Source organism: Lepisosteus oculatus, chromosome 21 (assembly GCF_040954835.1).
Source record: "Lepisosteus oculatus isolate fLepOcu1 chromosome 21, fLepOcu1.hap2, whole genome shotgun sequence".
NCBI classification, from domain to species: domain Eukaryota; kingdom Metazoa; phylum Chordata; class Actinopteri; order Semionotiformes; family Lepisosteidae; genus Lepisosteus; species Lepisosteus oculatus.
Genome location: NC_090716.1, coordinates 10,767,209 through 10,782,274, shown reverse-complemented (window position 1 = coordinate 10,782,274; position 15,066 = coordinate 10,767,209). Strand labels below are relative to the sequence as shown.

Below are 15,066 nucleotides of genomic sequence, written 5' to 3'. Positions count from 1 at the left end.
TTTCTGCTGCAGAAAATGTAGGACAGGGGTGTCCAGTCCTCACCCTGTGATTGCTTTTGTCTGCAGTTTTTAATCCAACTCAGCAATTGCCAACCTGAATCAGCTTGCTGTTGGCTTAATTGGACTAATTTAACAGCTTCTTTCAGCTCTTAAGTTGCTGGTGTTTTAAAGAAACCTAGACCATGCAGACATACCAGTGCACTAGGACCAGGAGAGCATGTTTACCTAGGGGAACAGAAAGGTCAAAGAATGTAATAGTGCTCCTTTTCATTTGGAATAAATACAGCTTTAATCACATTTAAATAAATAATAGTCTTGCTAAGATTTATTATCAAGCAACAGTATTTCCACCTGTTGGTTAATTAATTTTTGGCTCATGTTTTTTGCATTTTCCATATTTGCTTTTATGACGGCCTCATCCTCCGTCATTAAATAATAAATATGCCACATGGAGACTTCTATGGAAAGTCGCTTTTCAACCTTGAAAAAAACTTTGAAGTTTTTTCTGTAAAGAAGTGGAAATTGATGATAGGTGTCGGACATCGTTCCAGTTGTGTAGCCCTGCAACTGTACGTCTGCTTTGAAAACAAAAAGTGATCCTGTTGGTTCAGTGGGAAACCACTATGTGCAAAAAGAGAGAAGGAAAAAAGAACCTGATGACATGACTTTGTGTTTGTACATTCTTACCACAGTGATATATGGTAGAAATTGTTAACAGAATCCTACTGAAAAATACAGTACTTCTGCACACAGAGAATCATTTTCATTTAGTCTTTATACAGTAGTTTTTAGCTTCTGAAGCTTCTGCAACTACGCTTGTCCTACTTCGTAGTGAAGAGCAATGCACACTGTTTTAAAACCATTTTCTGCAACATTTTCTGGCTATGTCTAATTCAAAATAACATTTCCCTTACAGTCAAATGCTGTCATGTACTTTAATGCTATGGATTTTGTCAGATGCTTACTAATCAGTGGCAAGGTTTCTGTAAAGCACACAGATGTGGATTAAACAACTTTTGTCTTATCTGTAAAAGATTTACAGGCCTCTTGCTATAATTTTAAGTCCCTCGTATATTAAAAGCATACCATACTATAAATCACATTTAATCTCTGAACAGTTCTTTCCATAATATTTATGTCTGCAAAACATTTATGACACATTTTGAAATGGTTCGTTCTTTGACAGTTCTGTATCTCTCTCTCGAAGAAAAAAAAAAGCAAAATAGTTTGTGAAAATGTGTACTTTTTGCTGTTCCTTTTTAATAATAACTGGTATTTTCTGCTCCTTGATTTTCCTCTGTTCTGTGCCTTTTCCTTGCTTTATTCTACATTCCTGGAAATTTAGAGTGCTGTGACAAATATTCCTTAACCATATTATATTTTCCTGTAGTTATTTTCTCAAACAATGGCTTGCTTGTTTTTTTTTTCTGTGATGGTAGCAAGAGGCTAATATTTTCTTCCTGAAGTGACCTGTAATTAATAGGGAGACACATCCAGCTAACGGCGGTGGTGTGGAGTTACTTATTGCCATTGTCTATAAAAGGTCAACAGTGCGAGGCCATGAGCTGAAAGTCAGACCTTGTTACGATAGGGAGGAAATGGGATATCCACAGACACATGGCTCAGTCATAAGACTTTAAAGGCAACCATCTCTGAAGTTCTAATGCTAACCAATTAAACAGAGGTTGTTGCGTGATGAAACATTATCAGCAGAAACAATTCATGAGTCAAAGCATTCCAAGGCATATGAGCTCTGGTCAAAGAACTTAACTCTTAAGGTCTATAAATATAGTCACTGCAATATTGTCAGCTAAATATAGGCCTTTTTTTCAAAGACATAAGCTGCTGTGACTTAAGCTAGGGCTGCAGTAAATGTAGCTATTGATCAGTTGATTTTGTTAGTGCTCCATTGTTATTGTGTGATCTACCATGGAAAGCGATTTCTTGTAAGGAATGTGTGTTATGTTTATTCAGGGTCCACCCACTTTGCTGCTTGATACACACAAAGGCACGTATTTGATTTAAGTGTGCGAAACACAGACAATTACTAATAAGGGTGAAGAAGTACAAACTTGTATCAGGTTGCAAGGTACAAACAAGTACAATGAGACTGTCATTTGAGTAATTGCTGTTAAGACTGTGTTATTTTATTATTTGTTTTTTTTTTGCAGTCATTTTGTTTCCCTAGTCTAGTCTTAACTTTTGGTTCTAAATACACAGTATATGCATTATGGTTTGGGATACATAGTGATGTGGGTGTTAGAGACCCTACTGTAGAAATGCTGGCACATAGGAACGACAGAGTCAATATTTTTTCTTTGGCTGTGACTAAAACATTGGGCTACATTGTCTGTCACTCAAGGGCCATAAAGGGAACATTACATCACTATTTTTTTATTACAGAATACATGTACAGTATTGTCATTATATCATCCCAGCTTATGCTCATGCTCTGGCATTCCAGACCTGAGAGCCTGTCCGCCCTTCATTCACAGGGGCTCAATCAGGGTTCATGCCAAAGCACTGCTATTCAAGCTGAGCTGTATACCCTTCAGTTGTGCATAGGGCGAATGCAGGCTCAGAGCACTTGTGATAAATTATTTACTCAACCTGACAAATACTGTTACAGAAACCACTGAAGATCTGTTGCATTTTCTTACAAGATTACTGTGGACGCATGTTACAGTAGAGTGGAATAAGCCCCATTCGCTCCCTGTGAAATTTTTCATGGTCCAGCAGTTAGCAGTGATGGCTGGAGAGTATGGTAAAAGTGCCTGAGAGACTGAATATTTTAGAGGTAAAATAATACTACTTGATTTACTGTGTAATACAAAAGAAGTGCTTTGTTTCACTTGCCCTCAGTGAAGCTCTGTTGAGCACTGGAAGAATTGCCTTTTTGGAGCCATTAATAAAAAATGGAGCTGAATCTTTCCCTACACAATTATACTCAGCGTGTAAGTTCTGAACTTTGCTCTTAATTTTGATTTCCAATTAACACTACCAATTTAAAGATAATTTTCTATTTAATATAATTACAGGAAACAATTTATTGGCTGATTAAAATTGAGGGCTCAGTATTCCTTAAGAAAACACCATGCGAACAAACCGAGCTTTAAGCTTCTCTACAGTAACTGACAGACGTGCTCTGTTTGTACAGCTGCACTATGGTGTGTAATTAAGGTACACTATGGTTTGTTCTGTTGTCCATTTGTGTGTGTTATGGTAAAACAAGAATGTATTTCCCAGTTTTGGTGTTGTCTTTGATAGTATTTGATAGTAGAGCTCTTTAACTGTAGTGAACAAAATACATTTAAAGCTACAGAATCATTGAAATGTCCGACCTATGGCATTTGAGGCACTACATCAAATGAATGTAATATCTTGCTTGGAATATTATAGGAATGTACAGTAGTATTACAATAAAAGTGCATTTTATCATGTCTGGCAATATAGTAAAAGTGTTTTCTTTTACAATACAATATAGAATAATAATCTGCTTTAATAGTTTAACTATAGATAATAGGCAAATGGTGTGCACAGTATGTCTAAATAGATTAATGTACGGTAAATATTTTATGTTCACAAACTTTGAAACATCTTGAGCTGCTTTCGTTACACACTTTACCAGTGATGTGTTAATGCTGCGTCCAGCATGCTCCAGTGTCGCAGTAGTGCTTTGCAGTCCTTGGCCTTGAGTAGCCATGGTTTTCATGTGCTGGGCTTTCTGCTATGATTTGGAAAAGTGCTTAAATGTTTTACAGAAAGCAGCCGATTCTTTTTAGTATGTGACCCTTTGAAGTCCTAAAAATAAATGGGAAGATGAAAACCAGTTTTAAAACTGGCCTCTGATAAATGTGTCTATGATGTGCTGGAGCCTTAGATAACATATGCAGCCATTAAAGTGATTTTTTAGTTGTTTAAAATCTAGTGAAAACAGGGAAAAGGTAAATGCAGATGAATTAAAGCAATCAGATTTAAGTGCTTTTCTTGTTCAAATCAGTTGGAAAACCATATAATACGGTTATTAATATGAAGAGCATAATTAGATTAGTTGATCCTATATTAATTTCATTCACTGTAGGACACAGTCTTAGAGCCTCCTCATTAATTGTGAGAAAAGTGGAATTAGCTGTTAAATCCTATGTGAAACACAGCCTGCCTCATAAAACTACTGTTTAAATTGGAATTAACTTAATTATTTTTCTTTGCACCTGATATTTCAAGAGCTCCCTTCACTGTAATATTCATGAAAGCATGTGACAGATTTGTAAATTTTGTCTTCCACAGCCAGGCTCTGATTTCCAAGCTGCTTAATCAGGATTTATTTGCCTGGAGAAATACTGTAGTACTAAAAAGTTAATGGTTTGCTAATTTGAAAAAAAAAAGCTCAGTATTAACTGACTTGTGCATTTTGTAGCTGGCTGTGTAAAATCAATTAATTTCAAGCCCAAATTGAGAGATATTACACAGGTTTTTCAATTGTATGTCTGGTTTAAAATGCATATTATTTGATCTACATCTTCACTTGTTAAGTAGTTTTTATCATGTACATTTTCTGTTTTTTAATATTATACAAAAACATTTCCTTAATCTAATACAAATATATTTTGGCTTGATTTTACTGTTTTTGTTTTTTTGACAAGTATTTTTTATTGCAAATAGCAATGCATAATATACATATTAAAATAATCTAACAGAATATGTAAATTGTTAGTACAGTGTTTAAAGTGAGAGTAATCTATTAAAAGGAAACTACAAAATGTCACTCTTATTGTTTTGATGACGCATATAAAAATCGAGTTACATAAAGGAAATTCACCAAACTCTTAATTTAAAAATCATGGGGTAACCAATCTAGCTTGGGAAGAAAATGTATCTATAGCATTATCACTTCACATGCCCACTTTTACCTGAGTGTGACTGATTTAAAACACTTCATGTATAGCTCAATTAATTAACCGTTTGAAAAAGATCTGATCAGTAAATATGAGTGACTATCTACTACAACAGTGTACTTTGGCTGCTCATGTATAGCTTACGTGCAGATGTTATGATTAGGATTTTCAAGATTCTGCTCAATGTGAACGAAAGATTGCTAAATGATACAGTAAGCTTTTAAAGGTTTTTTTAAGTTTACTTTTTCCTCTCAAACAAAACCATATTGATAAGCCGTTACAATAGTGGAAAATAGTCCTCCTGACTGTCTAAGAGCTGTAAAATATTTGCATAGCCTTGTAAACTGAGGTGTCTGTTGGCCTTCATGTTCTTCCCCAGAATAATGTCTTCCAAGCAAGCCACCTCTCCGTTTGCCCCTGCCGCTGATGGAGAGGACAGCATGAACCAGGAGCGGGTGTCCTGGGACAAGGAGGAGAGCGCAGACCCCCACATGGCCTCCCAGCTGCCTCTGCACAACATGATGCACAACAAACCTCACCCCGAGGAGCTGCCCACCGTCGTCACCAACATCCCACCAGACTCCGACTGGGACAACATGGTGTCCGCCCAACAGCGAATGGTAAGGCTGGCTGCCAGGAGCTCCCGGAATTCCGAATGTCTTTACTCCCTCCCCCCTACCTCCCCGACGCTTGAACGAAACTTTCAGTCGGATTCCTTCACCACATCAAGAAGTCCGTGAAGAGAAAACAACAAAGTCTAAATCAGAGCTTGATGCAGAGACCTTAGGCACTCCTGCTTTCACCTTGCCCAAATGATGTTGCTGTAATTAGCTTCTGGCTGTGCTCCAGGCTGCAGAAATAAGACCCCCTAGTTGGGTAATGAAATCCTCAGCATCTTCTAGCGTAACAAATATATCATGATCTTTCTTAGCATTGCAGATGACTGCAGCTTGGCTATTTCTTTTATATGCCCTCTTGATATCTTTACCAGAACCACTAAATATCATTAGTGTTGAAGGTTAGCCTTCTTTTTTTGGCATTTGTGCCAGATATATTAGGTTTTGTCATATTGACGACGTCGTCATCCACTGTGTTTTGTTTTTTGCTTGCATCGCGGTAATTCGTTAGAACACCAATATCTAAAGCCAAAGCACAGCACTAACAAAAAATAGTACTTCAGTCAACTGTGGAAATGGTGATGGAATTTGCAGGAGGATTTGTCGGTGCTCTTTGTGTATTTGCAGATGTAGAGAAACGTACATAATTTCATCATCACTGATAATGATTTTTGTTTATAATGTTGGTGCCAAATGCTGTAATCACTGCTCTAAAGCTTTGATAGTGTGCTGAAACATATTGTAGGTGTGTTTATGTACTTCACAGTCACTGAGCAAAAGGGTGGTAAGTCACTGAGCTTCCGAGTTTATGGAATTCTCCTCCCAAGGACATTGACAGCAGAGGCTCCTTAAGGCTTAAGACTTTCCAGTTTGCCAAGCCTCGTCTTTGAAGTTTATGCCATCAAAAGTGCCTTGAGATCCTTGACACTCCAAAATGTATTGAATTGCGTTTTGTGTTAAAAAATAAACACAAGGAAAAGAAAGAAACAAAGTCCTTGAGATTGTTTTGTCAAAGATGCCTTGGCCCCTGTGGTCTGCCGAGATCTCCCAGTGCTCATGTTCCCAGCAGAGATGCATGTGCTCAGCCACATTAAAGGAGGAGAACAGTCCTGATAGGGATTCATTGTTTGTAGATTGGAATGCTGAAGAAATCTTACACCCCTGTGGTGTTTTAATGCTGTGTAGGGGGTGAACCTTGTTGATGTTAGAGAACAGTTTCATGTTATAGATCTGTATACCTTCATATAGGGGATGAATTAACTAAAGTTTTAAAACAGGAGTTTTTCCTCCAACCTCACAATAGATAAGTGTGGATAACTTATGAATTCATCAGTCTACACTGCATTGAATATACTTGATTTGTTTATGTAATAGTGCATTTATGCATTCTTTTCATCTGTTCGTCTTTGTTATTTCTTATGATAATTATATTTGAGAACGTTAGGATGTGATAGGGTGTTAGCTAAACCCGATCAAGGAAAAATAAAATTAATAAGAATATTCTTGAGAAAAAGGCTACTTAAGTATGACCCTGGATAGCTGCAGGACTGTGGTGCTAGAAGAAGTAGACTTTCATTGTTTTCTGGTGTTTTATTTAAAGACTTTACAGCCTTAGTCTTGAGCATCTAGGATGTAAATTTATAGAGCTATAAATTGGAGGTAAGGGGAAGATTGCTGTGGTGCTTTATCATTTTGGCCGCTTTAATTGCATTCTAGAGAAAGTGGGAATTGGTTGAATATTTTGAAAAGATTTTTGGGCAGGATAGTGGGACATTGGTTAGCATTGCTGCCTCTCAGAGGTACAGCAGGGCCCTGTGTTAAACTGCAGACCTGGGGTCTTATCGGTGTGGAGTTTGTGTGTTCTTCCCGTGTTTGCTCCGGTCTCTTCCCATAGTTCAAAGACATACTGGGGGCTTAGCTGGCCCTGGTGTGAGTGTGTGTATGTCTGTCTTTGTGTCTGGCCTGCTGTGGACTGGCGTCCCTGTGGCAGCCTTGTGCCCTTGCTTGCTAAGATAGGCTCGTGTTCCCCCCGCGACCCTGAATTGGAAGAGGTGGTTAGAAAATGTTTGGATGGATTTTGTAAGAATTTGAATTGTTAGTGAGTTTTACTGAAGATTTACTTATTTGAGCTGTTCCATTGACAGAAGGAGTAAAATCTTTTACGTTTTATAACGAAGAAAACACAGCAGTTAGCAGAGCCCAGGGTATGTTAGATACTCAGGGATGCTTTCAAGGCTGGACCACATGCAGTGTGGAGTTCACATCTCTTCCCTGTTTGTCCCTTGGGTTTTCAAAGGATGCTCTGGTTTCCTTTCACTTCCCAGAGATACGCAGGTCAGGTTTGGTTAGCTGACATGAGCTGCATTATCCTCCAAGGGTTTATTTCCTGGCTCCCAGAAGCCACCAATGATATAGCTATCTTGTGATCACACATAATATATGATAGAAGAATTGACATTACAAGCATGATGATTATTCCTGGTAAGATTGTATCTAGCTTTCATACCAAGATGGTGTGGGGCTAATAGACTAAAAATAATAGTAATTGAAAGGGATAATTTGTACTATTGAGTTTAAAAAGAACAAAATGATTTCCACTCTCAATTTAGCCTGTCACACGTGATCTGGCAGCCTCAAGCCTGTCCTTCAGTGTCTTGTAGAACTGAAAAAAGCCAGACCTGTCATCTTTGAGGCCTCAGCACTATTGACCAGATGCACTGAAAGCAAACCTGTTGCTATAACCTAATAGTTTACAGTGTTTATTACCAAAGCTCCCATAAAACAACATAAGAAAATTAATGGGGAGGGGGGGGTGATTAAAAATTCTTAAGGGAGTGGCATTTCTTCAGGGGGCCAGTGGACTCCTTCAGGATCAACAGAGAAACGTGAACAAGAGGACAAACTATGGGAAAATGTATTGTAAATGTGAATGTTTTTGGCGGTTAATTTAGTGTTATATTCACAGCATGCAGCCAAAAGGAAATGGACAGTTTAGCCACCACACTTATTCGAAAGGTGATTAATACCCATAAATACAATTACTTAGTTGCTTATGGACTATCTGTAAATAGTACACAAGGCACCACACAAGTAACAGGTTCTCAAATTCGAAACAAAACCATGTCATTTTCTCCATGGTGGCTGAAATTATGATTATGATCCATAATTAAGTAATGTATCCATGGGTAGTAGTGTCCTTAATAATTTAGTTCATGACATGGTTTGGTTGGATAACTTTTTTCCTCAATATCATTAAATGTATTAAAATCATTTATTACATTGGCCGTATCCCTTTCATTTTCTATACGTTTTGATTATTGTCTTAAGACCTTACCTTAATCTTCACTATTAGTTTGCTTTTTAGAACTATTTTTTATTTTAGCCTCCTTTGCAGTAATCTTACCTTTTCTAATATATTTTGACCTTTGCTGCTTGCAATTTAGTTAGTTAACTTAATTAATCTTTTATTTATCTTTTAGAACCTAAGAAATAATTTCATAAAGTTCATTTTTAGATTTTACAAAACTTAAGATCTCCTCTCAGTTTGGTTAAATCTCATTGATTGCTTCCACACACTGTTTGTATAAACACCCAAACCCCTTTATTGTGTAGCTTCCTGCAGCTCAGAAACACCCACGTGATATGCACAGTTTATGTTCCTGCTTCCTGATGGATCACTTGGAAATGTTAAATTTCAAACGACAAGTATTTAAACAGTCCATGATTTTGTTAAAGTGTTTGCAGCTGCCCCTATATTTGCCTCAGTCCCTGTTTTTTGTATCATCTGTGGATCCTAAGTAGTTGTGTAATTAGACCAGGATCTTAAATGTTAATTTAAAACAGGAAGAGCAAGGGGCCTAAAATGGATCCCTGTGGAACACCTTTTCTTAGTCTGTATCTCATGAGGTAGCTTTTTGGTTCCTCTCTTTTAATCAGCTTGCAATCAAAGTTCATAGATTATTGTGGAATTCTATAGATTTTTTACCTTTCCTTTTCTGTAGAAAAATATTATGTCCTCTTCTTTATTCAACAGTCAAAGAATTATTGTAAGTGAATCACACAAGACCTTTCTTTTCTAAATCCACAAGGTGTCTCTTTTAATGCCATTATTTCATAAAGGTTCTCGTAGTTCAGATCTGAGTAACTATCAGTGCAGTGATATCACTGTATCATTAACAGAATTATGATTCAGTGCTATCAGTACTAGAAGTTAGACTAACTTTGTCTATAGTTCCCTGGTTTGGTTTTATCCACCTTTTTTAATAGAATTTGGTGTTGCATTTTTAATACTCTGATCTGTGGGAATAGCTCCTATCCTTAGTGATAATGGAAATATTCCAGTTAAGGGCCTGTTAATCAAATTCCTTATTTTTGTAAGTAGTGAGTAATCTGTGTTTGTAAATTGCTTAACTGTTAGCAGTGTATTTGTTTTTATGGTTAGTATTTTTCTGAAAGATACTTTAAGCGTGATGGACCTGTCGGTAGAAGAAATTCATTTAAGCCTGTTTGGAGATGCAGTGTCTTTCATTTCTTTTTTTCATAGTTTTAAACAGAGACTGGAAACTGGAAAAAAATTAAAATAGTAAAGAGAAATGAGTGATGCCTGGCAGAATGGTTGCTGTAATTACAGTGCTTGCGCTGGGCAGCTCAGGGAGGAGTGGGGAAGGTATTCCTGTTGATTACCAGGCTCCACTGCACTGCCATGTGTCTGTGTGGGCTGCCTCTTGAACCACAGCCAGCTGATTAAAAACTGGGGCTTCGCTGTGTGCAAGCCCGCTCTTAAGTTGAAGGGATGAAAAAATATACGACTGCAGAAGTTAGCTGTGTTTTCTCTTGCTGGGAGAAGCAGTCCGGCTTACACTGAAGATGCCAGACGAAAGAGGCAGAAGAAGAGTCTTGAGACGTTTGGCTGAGTAACTGAGAGCCCATACCTACTGGGTGTCGAAACAGGGCTTTGTATAGTACAGAGAGTGAAACATGAATCTCATAATGTATCACTGACATTCTCTCCCAGCTTACAGCATTCCTGCATGTTTAGAAGGATTATCTTTGCTTGGACAGTGCCAACTTACTTCCCCATTTCACCTTTCTTCACTTATTTACCTTACAGGAATGTTACTTTTAACTTTAATGGTGTGGTTATCTTTATTTGCAATGCATTTGCGGTGCACATATAGTGAGCTGGCAGGAAAATCCAAAGATGTTGTCTTCAGTTCCACTCAAATCCCAATCTTCTGTTCTGATTCAGTCAAAGGCTCAAATTTTTCATTTAATCTTTAAGTAAAATGCACTGCATAGTGTGCCCTGGTTGAATGCAATTAATTGGAAGTTAACACTCTGTAAAAAAGGGTATTTTATATCTTAGGAAGAAGTTTTAAGTCCCTGTTTAGGGTGTGTTAATAGCATGCGGTCACAATTAATTATGGTTGTGAATATTGATTAGCTCAGTGCTATGGCAGATGGGACTGTCCATTTCAGTGTCCTTTCTCCGGTCACATTGCAGTTGAATGAGAGGTAAGACAAGATATATGGCTGAATTGGTTAGTAATGGGATGGGAGACCAAGGAAAACTGTAAGAAAAACCAAGTTGCTGCTGCAGGTAGTATTGGTAGAGTAGACCAGTAGGTGGTGTTCTTCACTGTAGACCAGAATTTAAAAAACTCGGACGGACTATCGGAGTGCTGTGCTGTAGGAGGATGCCATTGTTTGGATGATGCATTAAAATGAGGTCCTAACTAGTCTTTTTAATTCTGGGGGGAGGCTGCTGGTGCATAATGGCTGCTGCTATCACCCAGGTGGATGTGCTCTACCAGTGGATCACCTGCTTCATGTACAGTGCTTGGGAAAGAAATATGCTATAAAAATACAGTAAATAATTATTTATTATATGTTTATGTGAATAAATATATATCTATGTATTTGTGTATCCCTCGAAAACAGTCTCTTGTTTTCCTACTTTAATTTTTGAGCATTTTATAGTAATGTACACAGATAGAGAAGAATTCGCCTTCATGGTGTCGCATATGGCTTTGCTTTGTCAGGAAGCACAACTTTCTTTGCATTTATGGCCGTGAACACACAAGGATCAAACTCCTGAAGACCACAGGCATGAATCAAGCCTGCTGCTGGTGAGCCACTTCACCAAGACCGGAGGTTAAACATGAAATCACACATCTAGGTGTATACTGTATGCAGGAGTAAGAGCGAGAGGTAAAGATTATTTAACTGTTTTCAATAGACTATGGCTTCTGTCTGTTATCTTTGTGAATTTTGTGTTTTTCACTAGGTCATTTTTGCCATACCATATTTGCCAGGATTATTTGCTTTGGTATCCAAAACAAATCCTGTACGACGTCCAGCTTTTAATGGTTTAATTTGGATTTCACAGAGTCACAGAAATATTGGCTAGTTGAATTGGCTCAGCTGGAGCTGAGGAGCTAAAACAGCCAACAGTCGCAGGCCTGGGGCAGCGCTTGAAGTGGAAATGTCTCTGAATAGGAGAGAGTGGAGCCTTAATTCATTTCTTTTCTCCCACCCCTGCCCCCTGTGTGCTTCTTCGCAGGAATCTGACAGCAATAAAGTATGTTCCCTCTACTCCTTCCGGAATAACTCTACCTCGCCACACAAGCCTGAGGAAGGGGCCCGTGAACGCGGTGATCTCCTGACTGGGTCAGCCTTCGGGACGCCCGAGCGTCGCAAAGGAAGCCTCGCCGACGTGGTGGACACACTGAAGCAGAAGAAACTGGAGGAGATGACGAAGACCGAGCAGGACGGTATGTCTGGCCTCCGCTCCTCTGCTGGCTCTCAGATAGATAGATACTTTATTGATCCCGTGAGGGAAATTGCAGTGCAACAGCAGCTTAACACACACAACACAGCCACAGTGTAACGAATTATATACTAATAGTACAATACATACAATACAATACAAGAGTTACTCACAGTCTGGACACACAAGAGGAAACTAGAACAGAACAGTACACAGAAAATCGTATCACACGTATGAATATAAATATAGATGTAACCATAGATATAAATATAAATATAAATGTATTGCACAGGTCCCTGGCATATATTGCACAAAAGTGGTTGTAAACGGGAAAAAGAAAAAGAAAAAGAAAGAGAACAGATGTAGCAGTAGATGTGTATATGCGTTTAGTCCAGAAACAGGTCACTGTCGCTGTTGCCTCTGCCCAGACGCAAGGTGGATGCGTTGTGCAGTCTTATGGCAGACGGCAAGAATGACCTCCTGTAGCGCTCCCTGTCGCACCGTGGATGAATCAGTCTATTGCTGAACGTGCTCTTCATTCCTGCAAGCCTGTCATAGAGGGGATGGGAGAAGTTGTCCATGATGGCCTCCAGTTTGGACATCATTCTCCTCTCAGCCACTACCTCCAAGGGGTCCAGGTCAGACCCAATGACAGAGCTCGCTCTCCTGATGAGCTTGTTCAGCCTTTTGGAATCTACTGCTCTAATCCCAGAGCCCCAGCACACCACTGCGTAGAAAATGGCACTCGCTACCACCGACTGATAAAACATGTGTAGCATCTTACTACACACATTGAAGGACCTGAGCCTCCTCAAGAAGTAAAGTCGGCTCTGTCCGTTCTTATAGATGGCCTCGATGTTCTTAGACCATTCCAGTCTATCGTCGATGTGCACTCCCAGGTACTTGTACGAGTCCACCATCTCCACGCCACTCCCATGGATGTAGACAGGAGTAGGTTTGACCTTTTTCCTCCTGAAATCTACCACCAGTTCCTTTGTCTTTGTAACATTCAGTTCCAAGTGGTTCACCCCACACCACTCCACAAAGCTGCTGACCAGTCCTCTGTACTCCTCCTCCTGCTCACCCTTGATACATCCCACAATTGCAGAGTCAGGGCCGAGGCAGTGGTTTTCCTGTATGTACCACACGACAGCAGATGTGTCCACGGTTTCACTGAAGTCTGAGTCTCACTGAAACGACTCCAGACTGACAAATATGGGGCGGCACAACACTCCAGCTTAATGTGGTCGCATGAAGCAGCCAATAAACTTCCAAGACCTTAGAATGCGTGACCGAATATTAAGGAAGTCACATTTACCTGAGAACACTTCACTTAGAACTGAAAATAATTATAATTATGTATTTTTTATTTTATCAATGGACTTTGTGATCATATACTCCAGGCTTTGTGCATCATACTTATGCCTGCGTAATTTTTACTAATTGAGAGTAAAGAGCAAATTCAAGCATTACCTGTTTACATCACGATCTACTGACCTCTTAATCTACCTTCCTATCCACTGTATGTTTTTTAACTTAATTTGATTGAGTTTTGTTTACATGACAATTGGCAGCCGTACTGTATTATACTAAAATGTATTATTAATCTTAATACAGATTATGATCAAGTATTCTTTGACTTTAATGCTTTAAATGTACATTTTGTAGAAATCATACAATAACAGAGTCATGTTCTACTGGGCCAAAAGCATACATTTTTGTGCATGTGGAATGTTGCCCCTAAGTGAAGGTGGAGTTGTTTCAAAATGTTGAAATGCTCTTATTTCTGAACACTTGTAAGAATGCAACGGACTAGTTTTGTGTATAATATCTCTCACGTAAGCTTTTTCACCAACACAAAATCGCGTAAGTAATTCACTGCAGAACTATTCTAAAGATCACATATATTGTGCAGACTAATCCCTTCTATTGATTTTCATTCCATTCAAATTTACAAATAAAGGAAGGATTATTTTGTGTCTTTTTTCTCACAGAATGGCTTTTCTGATTATATTAACTTTTATAACACAGTGATACAGAATTTCATTCCTTGGATTTCTTTTAACAATGTGTTTCTAAAAGGTCAGTGAAATTAAACCTTTTTTATGCAAGGGTATATAGGACTAGAGAAGTGTGCAGTTGGCAGTGATTATAGGAATAAGTAGTCAATGGGTTACTATAGAAACAACCATTTTACATGTGTTTAGAATGTTCAACTGGTATATTACTTGGACTTAAAAAAGCAACCTTGAGATATTTATAATTTCAAAGCACAGGCCTTCAATAACTCCCTCCTCATTTGTACATTTATTTCCTTTTCACCAATAACAGAGTTTTTGTACCTTGGGAACACAAAAGAAAAGTTTTTTTCGCTCCGAGCAGTAACTGCATCATCGTTTTAATTTTATTTATTCTTCTTTTTAAACATAAATATTGAGGACTGTGTGCAGCCTTTGTAATAAATATTCTTTTCAGGCATGCTAATTCATGTGTACATGGACATATGAATTAGAATATGGACATGCACAAAATTACCTTAAAATAATTTCTGAGCACTAAGATGTGTGTGTTATTTCTTTTTTTTAATTTAATAATGCTATCATTTGAAGTGCAAAAGTCATTTATCATGCTGTACCAGCCTGTCATAAGATAATTTCTGGTGTAAAGCGTGGAAGCTCTTTGAAAGTTCTGTAAAATATACATTTATATATAGCCTGGCAGTCTCTGTGCATGCATAGTGATAGCAGTTGGGTGAGCTCTCTGCTGATCAGAGTACTAATCATTA

General features: G+C 38.3%; 1 protein-coding gene across 20 annotated transcripts in view; it reads left to right on the top strand.

The window, feature by feature from the left end:
• sox6 (SRY-box transcription factor 6) overlaps positions 1–15,066 on the top strand; it is a 203,705-nt gene that overhangs the window by 64,874 nt on the left and 123,765 nt on the right. For all 20 annotated transcript variants that reach the window (XM_015338143.2, XM_069181505.1, XM_069181495.1 and 17 more), the window contains 2 exons: positions 5,275–5,515; positions 12,075–12,285. In XM_015338143.2, the coding sequence (XP_015193629.1) occupies positions 5,275–5,515; positions 12,075–12,285 (452 nt within the window). The remainder of the gene's footprint in view (positions 1–5,274; positions 5,516–12,074; positions 12,286–15,066) is intronic.